Source organism: Grammomys surdaster, unplaced genomic scaffold (assembly GCF_004785775.1).
Source record: "Grammomys surdaster isolate TR1022 unplaced genomic scaffold, NIH_TR_1.0 125769, whole genome shotgun sequence".
Taxonomy (NCBI): domain Eukaryota; kingdom Metazoa; phylum Chordata; class Mammalia; order Rodentia; family Muridae; genus Grammomys; species Grammomys surdaster.
In genome coordinates this window covers 2,066,378-2,081,419 of record NW_021620600.1, presented here as the reverse complement: position 1 = coordinate 2,081,419, position 15,042 = coordinate 2,066,378, and the positions used below count along the sequence as shown (strand labels likewise).

General features: G+C 45.4%; 1 protein-coding gene and 1 pseudogene across 5 annotated transcripts in view; both read left to right on the top strand.

Annotated features, from left to right (window-relative positions):
- Sergef (secretion regulating guanine nucleotide exchange factor) overlaps positions 1 to 15,042 on the top strand; it is a 198,151-nt gene that overhangs the window by 69,424 nt on the left and 113,685 nt on the right. Inside the window, exon 10 of one of the 5 annotated variants that reach the window (XM_028788872.1) lies at positions 5,537 to 5,661. The exons of the other annotated variants lie outside the window; for them this stretch is intronic. Within the exon in view, the coding sequence (XP_028644705.1) occupies positions 5,537 to 5,635 (99 nt within the window). The 3' untranslated portion in view covers positions 5,636 to 5,661. Of the gene's footprint in view, positions 1 to 5,536; positions 5,662 to 15,042 lie in introns of those variants that run through there. 5 annotated transcript variants of the gene reach the window in all.
- Positions 6,523 to 7,305, top strand: LOC114640007 (annotated as a pseudogene).

The window sequence follows — 15,042 nt, the reverse complement described above, 5'->3', positions numbered from 1 at the left end:
TCCACCCATCCATCCATCCATCCATCCACTCATCCATCCACCCATCCATCCACCCATCCATCCATCCATCCACCCATCCACCCATCCATCCACCCATCCATCCATCCATCCACCCATCCATCTACCCATCCATCCATCCATCCACCCAACCATCCATCCATCCACCCATCCATCCATCCATCCTGCTGAGTCTCTTTAGTGTTGTGCACACGTATGTGCTTTTAGGCTGATACTTTTACTTTAGTGAATATTCTTGCATTGCTCAGGTCTCATCTGATTGTGGTGAAGTATCCCTACTCTCTGGTGATGGGCAGTCATTTTATTCACATCCTTATATCATATCAGTTCCTATTTATCTCCTTCCCTCCTCTGTCCTTCCCCTTTCCTTTCTGTCCCTGACAAGATTATGCTGCAGAGCCCAAGCTAACCTCAAGTTTATGATCCTCCTGCCTCAGCCTCCCGGGTATTAGAATTGCAAGTGTGCATCAGTAGTCTTTAGACAACATTGGTTCTGTGTCACTCAGCATCCTTACACATTCTTAGGATGCTCTGCCTTTCTCTGCTCACTGTCAAGTACTCATGACTGCTCACTGTGAACTTCCTACTTTCTCTCATGTCTGTTACTGACCGTGTGATCCTTGGCAAAGGAGGCATAAGAGCCTGGGGCCCCTCCTGGATTTAGGTGTGAGTGTCCTTGGAGGTCAAGGGATCCCATGAGGTAATATATTGAAGTAAAGGTGTGGCCACACTGGGGTTCTAGCTACTGGCCAATAACTAGCCTGGCTTTCAGAGAGCCACTCTCCTCCTTTGCTCTCATTTTTCTGTGAACTTAGGAGCCTGTAAGGATATTAATGTGCTTGTATTACAACCAAGCCCACTTAAGTATATTGTTCTTTTGGGGGTGGGTATTGGTCTCACTGGGTGGTCCTGGCTGACCTGAAAGGGAATATTGTTCTTTAAAACAATGGGTCAAGTGAATGATGGGACAAACAGTTTCTGGGGGTTATTTCAATAGCCTCCCCCTTTTTTGTGGGAGGGTAGCATTGTGAGACTGATGATCAGCATACATCCTGAGGCTAGCACTACAAACACAGTGCCTGGCCCAGAGTCTGTGGCAGAGATCCAAGCATCATGTTTTCTGGGCAGAATGACCTTTGATATTTAGGGCATGAGGACCAGTGGAGGTCAAGGAAGCCTTTGGCTACTCAGGCTTTCCCCCCATTTCTTTCCTGTTGCTTTACCCCAGTCAGGTGTGCTACTGGGCAGAATGGTACCAGGCAGGAGGATGGCTCCAGCCCTGCCCTTCCTTGGACATATCTCTGGGCAGAGATTTTAACAGAGGGCTCTAGAGTCCCCAGTTCCTGGATTCAAACCCAGACACCACATGATCATCAGGGCTGGGTTCCCCTCTCCTGGGGATTCCATTTTAGGGTATAAACAAAAGCTTATCCTTTTATTGGCTTTTATTATTACTTTATGAGGTAGGCAGGATAGGGATTTATTTTTAAAAAGTAATTTTAAGTTTCTTGTTCTAAAAATAATATGTGCTCATTGTAGAGTTGCACGTACTTTAACCACCCAGAGAGAACTGCTTAAAATATTCCAATATATTTTCCACATTTTTCTATAGTAGTTTTGAAAACATGAGATGATTATTTTATAATCTATATTTTCCCATCTGTAATAACATTGTTATTACTTCCCCTATATTAGCTAGCCTTTAAAATAGTTATTTGACATTTTAAAAATAATCTCATTACTATTTGGATATGTCACAATTTATGTGATTATTTTTGGAAATTTAAGTGTTTATAAGGTTTTGCTATTAGAAGCTGGGCAGTTCTATACTGAAATGTTTGGTCAATTCTGTAATTTTTATTTTTCACTGTAATTTTAAATTTATTTTGTAAGGATATATATTTATTTTTTTATATGTGGGTGTTTTGCCTGAATGTATGTTTGTGTGCTACATATTCCCTTGGAGGTCAGACAAGGGCTCCAGATGCCCTGGAACTGAAGGTACAGATGACTGTGAACTGCCATGTGGGTGCTGGGAACTGAACCCAGGTCCTCTGTAGTACTAGCCAGTGCTCTTAACCACTGAGCCATCTTTCTAGCCCTCAACTGTACTTTTTATGTGTATGGGTATTTTGCTTATATGTCTGTCTGTCTGTACAGTGAATGTGTACATGCAGTGCTCTTAGAGGTCAGCAGAGGGCATCTGATCCCTGGGGAGTAGAATTACAGACTGATCCACCATGTGGGTCCGGGGATTTGAACTTGAGTCCTCTGGAAGGGCAGCCACTTTTAACCACTGAACCATCTCTCCAGCCTCTAGGTATTATTTTATAAGGAATGATGTCTAGAAATAAAATGCCATAGAAATTCTATTTTATTTTCAGACAGAATCTCATGTATCTTAGGCTGGTCTTGAACTCTGTGCATAGCTGAGAATGAGCCTGGTCTCTTAATCTTCCTTATTGCTTGAATTGTAAACCTGTGCCAGCACACTGGCTAAGCATGCAGACTTTTTAAAGGCCCTTGATAATATGTTTAGTACAGCAAGAACTTCTAAAGTTGACATTCTGGTTTTGGATTCTGGTCCTGGTTCTGTCACTGCTGGTACAGGTGTGTGAGCATGCTAAGCCCTCGCTTGGAAAGCCCCAATGTCCTTCAGTTAGGCCACGGGTTTTAAAGGCCCTTTCATGCTCTCCTGTCTTCATCTTACACCCCTACTTCTGCAAGTCCCCTTTCAAGGTGCTTGCTGCTTTACTTGGTCAGAGCTCCGATAGAGAGTAGACCTCACAGAGCAAGAAGCTTGACCGACCTTGCATTGACTGAGGGCCCAGTCTTCCTTATTAGGACACAAGAAGAATGCCAGTTCGTCATCTGCTCTCAGATGGGGACAACGCATGTGAGAACAATGCAAACACCAGGAGCCCAGTGGTGCCACAAATCCTTCTTGCTTTTATCCTGGAGTCAAATAACACGTGGACATGCCTACTCATAGTCTATGGGCACTGAAGCCTCAGATAACATCCAGCCCTGGCTCTTTATCCTACAGGAATTCTCAGAGGCTCAGGGAACCCAGTGCTGTCCAGCGTCACCCAGTAGAGTACGCCTGGCAGGGGATCTCCATTATCTCTGCACCACATCGTTGTCCGTAGGTTTCTCTGGTTCTGCTTCTTAGTTTTACCCAGTCGTTTTAACATCCTGTTGCATTGTGCTAATTTACTCTTCATGGCATTAAAAGAAAATAGAATCCTAGGATATTACAGATGCTTGGCTAGATTGTTTCATCTTGTGAATCAGTGAGCTGGATCGTGGGAAGTATAGCAGATACATATGTCCTTTGGGCTCGTAAGTACCTCATGGCAGTGGACTTTCCGTCCTGGAATCCTTGAGCCCCCAGACCCTGGTGTCTGCAGGCCCTGGTCCTTCATCTTCTAGTCTGTTGCTCACACCCTTGCTGTGTTCATAATTAATGTGCCTCTAAATTGTAAGCACAGTGAAGTCTGGATTTCTTAAAGATTTATTTATTATTAACTTTCATTTGTGTGGGTGGGAGTTTTGCCTGTATATCTGCATGTGCCCCACATGTGTGCATGGACTCCTCTGAGTCCAGAGGAGGCTGTTGGATTGCCTGGAGCTTGAGTTACAGATGGCTATGGGCTGCCATGTGGGTGTTGGGATCTGAACTTGGGTCTTCTGCCAGGGCAGCCAGTGATCTTAACCACTGAGCCATCTCTTCAGTTCCCAGGACTTCTCAAATATCTTCCACACAGTAACTGGCACAAAAGAACATGTAATGAATAGTTACTGAATAAATTTGATTTCGTGTGGAGGCTTAGGCAAGTCTGTCTTCTCTTATGGTCTCCTCTTACCATTCACAAATTCATGGGCCGAAATTCTTTCTGGTTCCAACTTTTCATAATTCTGTTTATTCTTAGTTTTTAAGTGTTTGGCAGAGCTAGAGCCATTTTCATTCTATTTTCAAATAAAAATTTGTACAGAACCTCAAAATCTAAACTATAACTGCAGGGCTGGAGAGCTGACTCAAGGGTTAAGAGCACTGGCTGCTCTTGGAGGAGACCCAAGATAGATTCCCAGCATCCACATGGCAGCTCACAACTGTCTGTACCTCCAGTTCCAGGGGATCCAGTGCCCTCTTCTGGTCTCTCTGGGTATCAAGCATGCACACGACATATAGACAAATATACATATAAAACATCTGTACACATAAGAATAAAAGTTATATTTTTAAAAAGAGTAGAGGTCAAGAAGTAGGAAGTAAAAATGAATCCTGGCCGCTGGTTCCCAAGTTCACAGAACAGGGGGTTTATAGCATATAGGTTCACAAATATTTTCCTGGATTAAGGGAAGTGTTGGAGCTTGTGCTCAGCACATACAAGGCCCAGGCTTTAATTCCCAGTATAGTAGACAGACAGACAGACAGACAAAAAATTTAGTGCACTGTCATTGTGTAGAATTCTGTTTGTAGTCACATATGAATTTGGTTTTTGTTTGAAACTAGGGTCTTTCTGTGTATTGCTGGCTTGCCTAGAATTTGCTCTGTAGACCAGGATGGTCCTGAACTCAGTGATCCACCTGCCTCCCTCTCCTGAGTGCTAGGATTCAAGGCATTTGCCACTGTTGCTGGCGGTCACATAGGAATTTGAAGGGAATACTGACTGTTGGAAAAGATATGGCGCGGCACTGGGTGCAGGACGCCAGGCGAGTGTTCCAGGCGAGTGCTTATCGCTGTAGGTGCTTTTTGTTTACTATTATACCAAAGAAGAATCAGGCTATTTTTTTTCTTGTGCAGTTTCATTAGTGATTCGTTTGATCAGAGTTACTCAGTGCATAAATCATTCTTATAGTTACACTTTTAGTCATTCTGTATACATTGGGGGACTGGGAGAGGGCTGTGCTGTGGTACATATTTAGAGGTTAGAAGGCTGTTCTGGAGAGTCGGTTCTCTCCCACTGTCACCTTGTGGGGCGGTACCTTGAACTCAGATGGTCAGGTGTGGTGGTTTATCCTCTGACCCATCTGGCTAGTGCCACCCAGTGTACTTTTGTCTAGTTTTTCTTCCATGAGTACAGGTCACGTGATGTGAACATCTGTTTGCTCTGGAATTGCCAGGGAAAAAGACCCCTTTCTAAGGTGGCTCTATCTTCAGCCTCGTCATAGCCCCGTCCTGCTGAAGTGTACCCTGTTGAGGTGACTGGGGAGCTGATAGCCATGTGAAGGAGTGGGTTGTCAGACATGGCGGTTCAGTAGGTCAGCGAGTTAAGATACAGGGTAAACGACACTGCAGCTTCTTTCTGTATTAGTGCACAGTCACATTGAACCCCAGGTTAGCAGCTGGGAGGCAGGCTGAGCTAATATTTACCCAGCTCTGTGATCAGAACTGTTTGAGGGATGGTTTGGCTTGTTTGCATTCGAATATCCAATAATAATCAAGAGAGATGGAAAGCTCTTGTTTTGTCAGACACATATTTACCATGTATCACATTATCTTTTATTAATACAGCCGCTAAGGAAACATTCAAATGAAATTGTCCTTCGATTGTTTGAGTTACCAGCCTTCCTGGATGACAGCAGCAGGACCCAGCTGATAACTTTTCTTTAAGGTTCTCAACACTCAGAGGAACATCATGGTGCCTTTTATCCTTTAGTCTGCCCCGAAAGCTGCTTGCATTTTGCCAACCCATTGAGCCTATGGTGGTGCTTTTAGAAGTTTGAGCCTAATGGTCCCATTTCCAACAGAAGTTTCTTGAAGTCACTGTTACAGAAAGAGCTGAGACATGTTGTTGATGGTTACAATTGGTCACCCCAGCTGATTGGTCCTATCTGAACTTATGACAACTGTCATAACATTTGGAATTACTCCAACTCAGCTTTCCAGGATGGGGTGAATTTAGAATCCAGAGTTTAAGGTTCCAGCAGGCCCATGCCTGCCAAGCTCAAAAGCTGGGATTCTGGAAACAGTGTAATTTTTTTTTTTTAAGAGCACAGTTGCCCTTTGTATTCCCATGGGACTGGTTTCAAGACCCTCTGGGAAGGTCAGACTTTGCAGAGGATCAGGTCTTCTTTGTCAAATGTAGCCTCAAGTCCCACATGTAATGTAGTGTTTGTGTATGCTGTATACATGCTATCCTGTGTACTTTAAACAAGCTCTACATTACTTTCTTATTAAAATTTTAAAATGTGCCTTCTGTCTTCATGTATGTCCGTGCATCACTTATGTGCAGTGCCCAAGTAGACCAGAAGGGGGCGTAGGTGCTCCCAGGACTAGAGTCATGAGGCTCCATGTAGATGCTGAGGATTGTGTTTACCATTGCCTAGTTTGCTGAAAGGGAGCAGCATTTCATCCCTAAAGTTAGACCTTGACATTGACTTTTGCTCCAGAAAAATAGGCATCTCAGAATCAAATAGTTGCATTGAAAGTTTAATGGTTGCACTCCCCGCCCGGTTTGCGTTAAGTTCTCGCGCGAGTTGTACTTCCGCCCTTTTGGCTCTCCGATTGGCACCATGGCGGTCGGCAAGAACAAGCTCCTGAGGAAAGGTGGCAAGAAGGGAGCTAAGAGGAAAGTGGTTGATCCATTTTCTAAGAAGGACTGGTACGATGTGAAAGCTCCAGCAATGTTCAATATTAGGAACATCGGAAAAACACTAGTCACAAGGACTCAAGGGACCAGAATTGCATCTGATGGCCTCAAGGGTCGTGTGATTGAGGTGAGCCTTGTCGATCTACAGAATGATGAAGTTGCATTTAGAAAATTCAAGCTAATTACTGAGGACGTTCAGGGCAAAAACTGTCTGACTAACTTCCATGGCATGGATCTTACCCGGGACAAAATGTGCTCCATGGTCAAAAAGTGGCAGACTATGATTGAAGCTCACGTTGATGTCAAGACGACCGATGGGTATTTGCTCCGACTTTTCTGTGTTGGCTTCACTAAAAAACGCAACAACCAGATAAGAAAGACGTCCTATTCGCAGCACCAGCAAGTCCGCCAGATCCGCAAGAAGATGATGGAGATCATGACCCGAGAAGTGCAGACTAATGACTTGAAGGAAGTCGTGAATAAACTGACTCCAGACAGCATTGGGAAAGACATAGAAAAGGCTTGTCAGTCCATTTATCCTCTTCATGATGTCTTTGTTAGAAAAGTAAAAATGTTGAAGAAACCCAAGTTTGAATTGGGAAAGCTCATGGAGCTCCATGGTGAAGGCGGTAGTTCTGGCAGTTCTGGAGATGAGACAGGTGCTAAGGTTGAGTGAGCTGATGGAATGAACCACCAGTCCAAGAATCTGTTTAAAATCCAGATTTTTAATAGTGACAAATAAAAAGTCCTATTTGTGAAAAAAAAAAAAAAGAAAGTTTAATAGTTGAGACTCGGTGTCTTGTTTCCTGTTGCTGTGATAAAGCATCCTGGCAGGAACTTGTGGGGAATACTCATTTCCACTCATGGTTCAAGGGTGAGTGCCATCTTGTCCATCATGGTTGGCAGTGTAGGACGTGGGAGGAGTCAGTGTGGCAGGAGTTTGAAGCAGGCTGCTCACATGGTGCTCAGATTGAGGAAACAGAGAAGAGGTATGCACACTGGAGCTCAGCCCACTTTCTCTATGTTCTACAGCCCAGCATCCCACTTCCCACTTGGGGGATGGCCCCAGGACACTGGTCTCCAATGAGCTCTACAGCCCAGCACCCCACTTCCCACTCGGGGGATGGCCCCAGGACACTGGTCTCCGATGAGCACTTTTCATTCACTGATTGTTTGTATATTTAAAAACCTAATGACACTTCATGTCGTGGCCACTGATTGAATTAATATCCATAAAACAATCCATTGTTCTGTATCCCCTCAGCAAGCTTACTTGACAGTGCCCACATCTCCAGCTGCACCTCCATTCCCACTCAGGCAAACTAAAACCGAACTAAAGAGGCCCTTACAGTAGCTCTGGACAGAAACCAAGCGCTCACCACTGACAGGGCTCAAGAAATGGCGGGATAATTCTTCACCAGTCCTTTTCTCCTTAGACCAATCTTTATTATTCAGGGCTCAGGAAATCCCAACGTGAGCAATGTCCCATGTATCCACACACATTTATTTCATCTTCCTCAAAGCTCTCCCTACATTTTTAAAATTTAGTGGCTTCAGTGCTTAATCTCCATTGTCAATTGGTTGGATTCTCTCTCCTCTCTCTCTTTCCCTCTTTCTTTCCCTCCTCTGTGTGTGTGTGTATGCATGTGTGTGTGCATGTGTGTGCATGTGTGTGCATGTATATAATAACAGGATGATGGAGGAGAGAAGGCCCACCCTGACTGGTTCTAGCCTGAATAAAAGAGTGGGAAAGGAAAGCGTGAGCTGAGCGGAACTCTTGTCTCTGTGCTTCCTGACTTAGGGACTTGGAGCGAACCGTTGGTGCAAGTCCACCGCCCACCGTGCTTCCCAGCATGGCGGATCATATCCCTTCAAACTTCCAGCCCAAATAAGCCCTTCCTTAAATTATTGTTGTCAGGTATTTGGTCTCCACAGAGAGATAATTAGCTAGTACAGGAGCCTCGTGGACTCTCATTGCTCCTCCGCTTCTGTTTTCCCCCTTGTCTTCCATGTATACAAGTGCTCTCTCCAAGAAAGGAACGAGACTGAAAGGAACAGTGGCCCTAACTGGTTGCTATGTGCAGGCCTCAGAGGTGGATGCTGGGAACACCCTCTGCAGTGGAGGTTCCCAGCCTCAGGATGAAAGAGGCTCTTGTTGGGAAATGAAGGTCCATGCCCCTGGCTGTATCAGAACGCACATTTCTGTCTTCCCTCCCCAGTAAACTTGCCTTTCCAGAATACCAGAATTTAAGATCCTTTTAAAAATCACATTTTCGGTGTTGGTGAGCATTTGGGGGTGTGGCTCCGTTAGTATATTGCTTGCTTGGCGTGAATGCACCGGTGGTTTCCGTCCACAGCACTGCGTAAATATGTATACCATACAGGTGCCATACGCCTGCAGTCATAACAAATCCCTCCCCATTACCCTCTCCTCTTCTCCTCAGAGAAGGGCAAGCCCCCTTGGCTACCACACCACCATGAGACTTCAAATTGCAATAGGACTAAGCACTTCCTTTCCCATTGAGGCCTGACCAGGCAATCCAGCTAGGGGAAGGGATCTAATGGCAGGCAACAGAGTCAGAGACAACCCCTGCTCCAGTTGTTAGGGACACACATGGAAACCAAGATGCACGTCCCATACAAATGTGTAGGGGGCCAAGGTCCAGTCCCTGAATACTCTTTGGTTAGTGATTCTACTTATTTGTTGTTTTATGTATGTGGGTATTTTGCCTGCATGTATGTCTGTGCATGCAGTACCAGCAGAGATTAAAAGCGGGCTTTGGGTCACCTGGAGTTACAGGATATAGTGAACCGCCATGTGGGTATTAAGAGTCAGCCAGTCCCCTTAACCACTGAGCCATGTCTCTAGCCCACTATTATTATTTGTTAATTGTTATTAGTAGATTTAATTGACAGCTGAGTTCTTTGCTGTTTTTATTGAATCACAGCAGTTTGGATGTTCCAAGGCAGGGATTTTGAACGTCCGCATGCATTGGGATTATCCTGAAGACTTGTTAAAATAGTTTGCTTGAATCCCAGAGTTTCTGTTTCACTTGATTTGGAATGTAGCCTAAGAATTGATACCTACCAAGTTCCAGGTATTGCTAGTGCTGCTGGTCTAAGCCCTGTGCTGGAAGCCCTGCCCCAGGGTTACCTGGTCCTGGGCTAGGTTTTGTGCTGTCTGCAATTCAGTTCGGGTGCACATGGACAGAGCTTTCTATGTGGATTTAATTCCAGAGTGCCACATATTTCACTGCTTGGACTGTTTGACCTGTAAAGTCAGATTTTGTTTAAGGACTCTAATCTTATTACTTTGTTTCTGTAGCTCTCCAAAATAGGTAGGGCATGTGAGCTAGATATTGGGTGATGCTTCAGTGGGGGTGGGGCATATTGCAAGCCTGGCATATTGGACATCAGTTTTAGGCCTTCTGTAAGAACGAGTCCTAAGCCGGGCGGTGGTGGCGCACACCTTTAATCCCAGTACTTGGGAGGCAGAGGCAGGCGGATTTCTGAGTTTGAGGCCAGCCTGATCTACAGAGTGAGTTCCAGGACAGCCAGGGCTACACAGAGAAACCCTGTCTCAGAAAACAAACAAACAAAACAAACAAACAAAAAAAGAACAAGTCCTAAAGTGGAGTGCATGATTAGTTAAATTTGAGTGGAATACATTGTCCCATGTGGCACCGTGAAGGAAGCATTTTATTTTGCCCCCAGGTCCCTTCCAATAGTAGCCTGATCCTCTGTGCGGGTCGGCAGCTCATTGAGTGTTACTGTCATTACAATAGAAAGCAGTCAAAGGGGAGAATGGTTTTCTTGGTAAGTTTTGCTTGGCAGTATTATTGATTCATTTTTATAGTACCTGAGCTAGTCTTGGAATGAGTACCTGAGCGACCAGGCAGGTGACAACCTGTTGTTGCTCCTGGGTATATGGGTGACAGTGCTATCTACTAAACTGCAGATACAGATGAAGCAGGCACTGTGTAGAACCAAGGCACTGAAAAGACCAAGGAAATATTAGAAATACATTTTTCCTCAGACTGTTTTATCGAGGTGTGAAACAGCACCACAGACATCGCTGTGGTGGGACCGACTGACGAGCCGCTGCAGTACGACTTCAGCTCTTTAAGGGCCCTTAGCACCAGCCTCTTTAATACTTTTGGCTTACCGATGGTGAGATGACACTTAGCGAAGAAAAACACTCTTCTGAACTGCACACCTAGTAGGTGGCCTAGCTTTGCATTGAGTCCTGTCCTCTGGGCCTTGGCTTGGAGCTGGCCTCATTGCATAATGCAGCCTTCTCTTGGCTGGTTCTACACCAACAATGTAGACCTTTAGACCCCTCAGGAGTTACTTATGGATGGTAGAGTTCAGAGCAAGCTTTGAGTTGTCTGTGTTCTCCAAATGCCATTTTTTTGGCATGAAGAATTGGCTCTGTCTCCGCCATCTTCTCCTCATGATTGCAGCTTTGCAGCTGTTTGTTTTTCATCTTTAGGGTAGGGCTGGGCTAAGTGTTCTCTGGCCAATCACATTAAAGGAGGTGAGAGCTTTGCCTGCAGTCCCCAGGCGCCATGTTGTTACTCATGCCTGGATCCTGCCTTCATGAGTTCCTGTAGGGTCCAGTCCTGCATTGGTGCTAAGGGTTCTTTCTTGATGGTGAGAGAGTTTAGGGTTCAGGTGGAGTCAGGAAGCTACCGTCTGCTGGAGGTCTCCTCTGTGTCAGCCACCTCTGTGCTGTGCTGGTGGGACTTTCATAGGGACAGAATTAATGAGTGGTGACACTGGGTTCTGATGAGAGTTAGCTGAACTCTGATCCTGTACATTTCAGTGTATTCAGGGCTTAAGAGTTTTTTGCCCCTCTAAGCTTCAGCTTTTTAATTTATTGCCAGGGCATTTATTAATGTTGTGTATTTTCACCAATACTAGTCACTAGGAGAGGCGGTCCCCACCCACATGCTTCTCCCTACCTGATGGAGAAGAAGAAGGACGAGTCTGTAAAATGTTGGAGGATTGATAGGGGCTGCTGAGATGGCTCAGCTGGTAAAACGCTTGCTGTCAAGCCCGAAGAGCCATATTCAAGTCCCAGGATTCACTTAGTGGAAGGAGTGAACTGGTTCTCACAAGTTGTCCTCTGACCTCCACGTGCACACTGTGGCAGTCATATACCCACATACATACATTCCCCAAAGCAATACATAAAATGCAGCAAAATATTGAGAGAGCGAGAGAGTGAGAGAGCAAGAGAGAGAGAGAGAGAGAGAGAGAGAGAGAGAGAGAGAGAGAGAGAAATAGAGAGAGAGAATGAGAATATGAATAGTGTTGGTGATATGAACCAGACCAGCCTAATTTTGTCCAGGATAGGGTGTCAGTCAGGAAAGACCTCTTGGAGGGGGAGCATTTAAACCAGACCTGAGACAACACACAGACCCACAGACTGAGGGCAGTGTGGGAGAGGGCCAGTGTTCTGCTACCTGTCTGTCACAGTGCCTGGTACTTCATGGTTTTCATATGGAGGTTTGCTGAATGAATACATGAATGGGATGCTGGGGAAAGCTTTTGCTTCTTACATAATAACTGAAGTTAACTTGCAATGCATCATGGTTCCAAACAGCTTTCCCCCCAGCTCCTCCCATCAGTCTGTTGTTTTGGGTTTCCTTCCTATATTTTGAATGCATGTACACACACACACACACACACACACACACACACACACACGTTCCATCTTTCTTTTATGCCATGGGGTGTCTTCCTGCCTCAAAGAGATCAGAAATGGAGCTGTCCTATTGTCTCCTGAGTGGCTGCCCAGAGCATGAGGTTCGAAATAGCAGCAGTGATTTGATTTTCCCCCCTCTGGGGATCTGACAATTGAAAACGAATGTAGAAAGAGCCCCAAAGGAAATTTCTCCCCCTTAGGGGTATGTGAAATGACAGTACTGGTTATCGGTGCTCTTTGACAATGCAGTTATGTAAGCCGGTAGGAAATACAGGCTATTCCACCAGAGTCAACTTGCCTTACTTAAGTGATTTTACACTCACTAAAGTAGGTGGCCCAGAGAGGTTCTGGAACTTTCCCCTTGCAGAAGTCCTAGTTAGTGGCATAGAATTCTATAGATCAGAGTTCAGCATATGTTAATTCTCACAAACATAAACATAGCATAAAACATAAACACCACTCAGTTTCTCAAAAGTATTCTGACCTGAAAATTCTAAGAGCAGCAGACAGCATTTCAGGAGCAAACAGATTGTTAGTTTTCTTTGGTCCAGGAAATGGTCCAAGCTGTGAGTCCCATTTTCCCACATTTCATTCTTCCAACCCTTCAGTGTCTTCTCCTTCTTCTCAGGTCCAGCCCAGGATGGTTGGGCGGGGGGGTGGGGGGGTTGTGGTTAGAAGGGCAGTCTTGACAGCCATCAGTGAAATTGAGTAAATGACTTGTCAACTCTTCTTTGTTGCTTGGGTTTTCTCATTGCTTGCTTTGTAAGAATTCCTTAAGGAATTGCTGTGTGCGCATGTGCAGGCCATCATAGCTGGAGTCAGGCTTTGCAACCATGTCCTAACTGAGGGTGTAGTCCAGACGGGACAGATGAAAGTACAAGGTGGTATACTTGCTGATGGGGAGCCTGATAAACCCAGTATGTCACACACACATCCTAGAGACAGTGAATCTCAGCAGTCCACCAGAGGCAGCTCTCAGTAGTGACCCTTAAGAGCAAGTGTCCTGCTCCCTGCTAATGTTGCTCATGGTGGTTTTCCCACAGCCTGCAGTGCAGTAGAAGTCTTATTCAAGGAGTGCAAGGGTGATCAGTTCTGTCTCTTTGCTTCTTCAGTTCTACATAGAGTTGGGAAATATTGAGGAACGACTCAAGGAGGTTGACTAGAGCTGTGGCTAGTGGCTTGCAGAGGGTCTCACAGGTCTCTGCTCATGGTTGGTAGGAAATGAGGTCCTCCACAGTCATGTGATCCTAAAGTTGTGAGCTGGTGGGGAGGTTTTAGTATGTATAGGTTTCTAGAGCATGGCTTTCAGGCTTGTTAGTTTTTTTGTTGTTTGTTTTTGTTTTTAAATAGTGTGCTAACTGTGACATGGAAAGCACTTTGAGAGGAGACCTTTTCTTACATAGTGGAAACATGTCCACAGTCAGTGAGCCCCTGCCTCCCCTCTTCACATTGCTAAGAAGTGAGATAAACTCTGCCTGCATACCGGGGGTCATGTGACCAAAGTGAGCAATTCTAAGCACACAGTAGAACACAGGTCGGGCTTCATAACAGAGCAGGTGACTACCTCTCACCTGTAGAGACACAGAGAGTCATGCACAGGACACGTTAGTGAGAGCCAGGGATAGACTTCTGGCCTGTCTCTACACCTTACTGGCTGAGTGAGACTTCCTCAGCTAAAGGCTCACCAAGTGGGAAGCAAGGTCTGCTCTGTAAATCTGATCAGTGTGGCTTCTTCCTTGCTTCCTTTTCTTTTCCCACAGGACTGGCTCGGCTCTAGCCTTTCCCACCTTCGCTGGCCACCCAGTCTGACCCTCCCTCCCTGTGGTACCCTGCCAGAGGGTCCCTGTGAGAGAGGATCCCGGTGAGAGAGGCTTATCCATTTGATCTCAGTTGAGACTGAACTTCTGGTAGGGAGGGCCTGCTTGTGACTGGGGTGGCAGTAGGAAGGAGGGCTGTGGTTTCTGAGGTGACCTCTTTGCTGGTTTTAGAGCTCCGCTTAGTGCCAGCAGGCAGTGTTCCAGAGCAGAAGTCTCTCTAGAACCACTAATGCTTGCTTCATGGTTAGACTTCTGAGCGTAATTAGCATTTTTAAGCTATTTTAGCTAAAGATTTCAAACTTAGAGTCTCCTAAGTTATTAAGGATTTTTCTTTTCTGGAAGGCAGCTAAGTTTCAAAGGATCTTGCAGCATTTCCGCCAGGCACTCGGTCCTCATTATTAGTTACTGGTCACTCAGTGACTGCCTGTGGCATGTATTGTTTCTCCAACTCCTAGTAGAAGATGCCATAGTTGCCCAGGGGTGGCCTAGATCTTTCTAGAAGCCCTGTTACATATGGAGAATGAGCTACCATAGCATATTTTTGTTTTAGATGGATGGGTTTATTAAAGAAGAAAACAAAGGAAAGGAATTAACAGCAAGACATGAGGGACAGAATATGGAACTGCAGAATCCCAGGTGTCTTTCAAAATCACGTGGGAAGTCCCTTCAAGGCAGCCAGCTGGGGGTTCTAGTTGAACAAACCCTGAGCAAAGCAAGGTGTCTCTAGGACAAGGCTTTCATGTAAGAAAACAAATAGAGATGACACCAGCAAATTGAATGTTTGTGACATCTGGCAGAATCTGACGGGGAAGTCGAGGCAGTCAGCTGGAGTTCTTTCTGGATTGTTCTCTCCCTCCCTCCCTCTATCCTTCCCTTCCTCCCTCCCTCCCCCCTCCCTCCC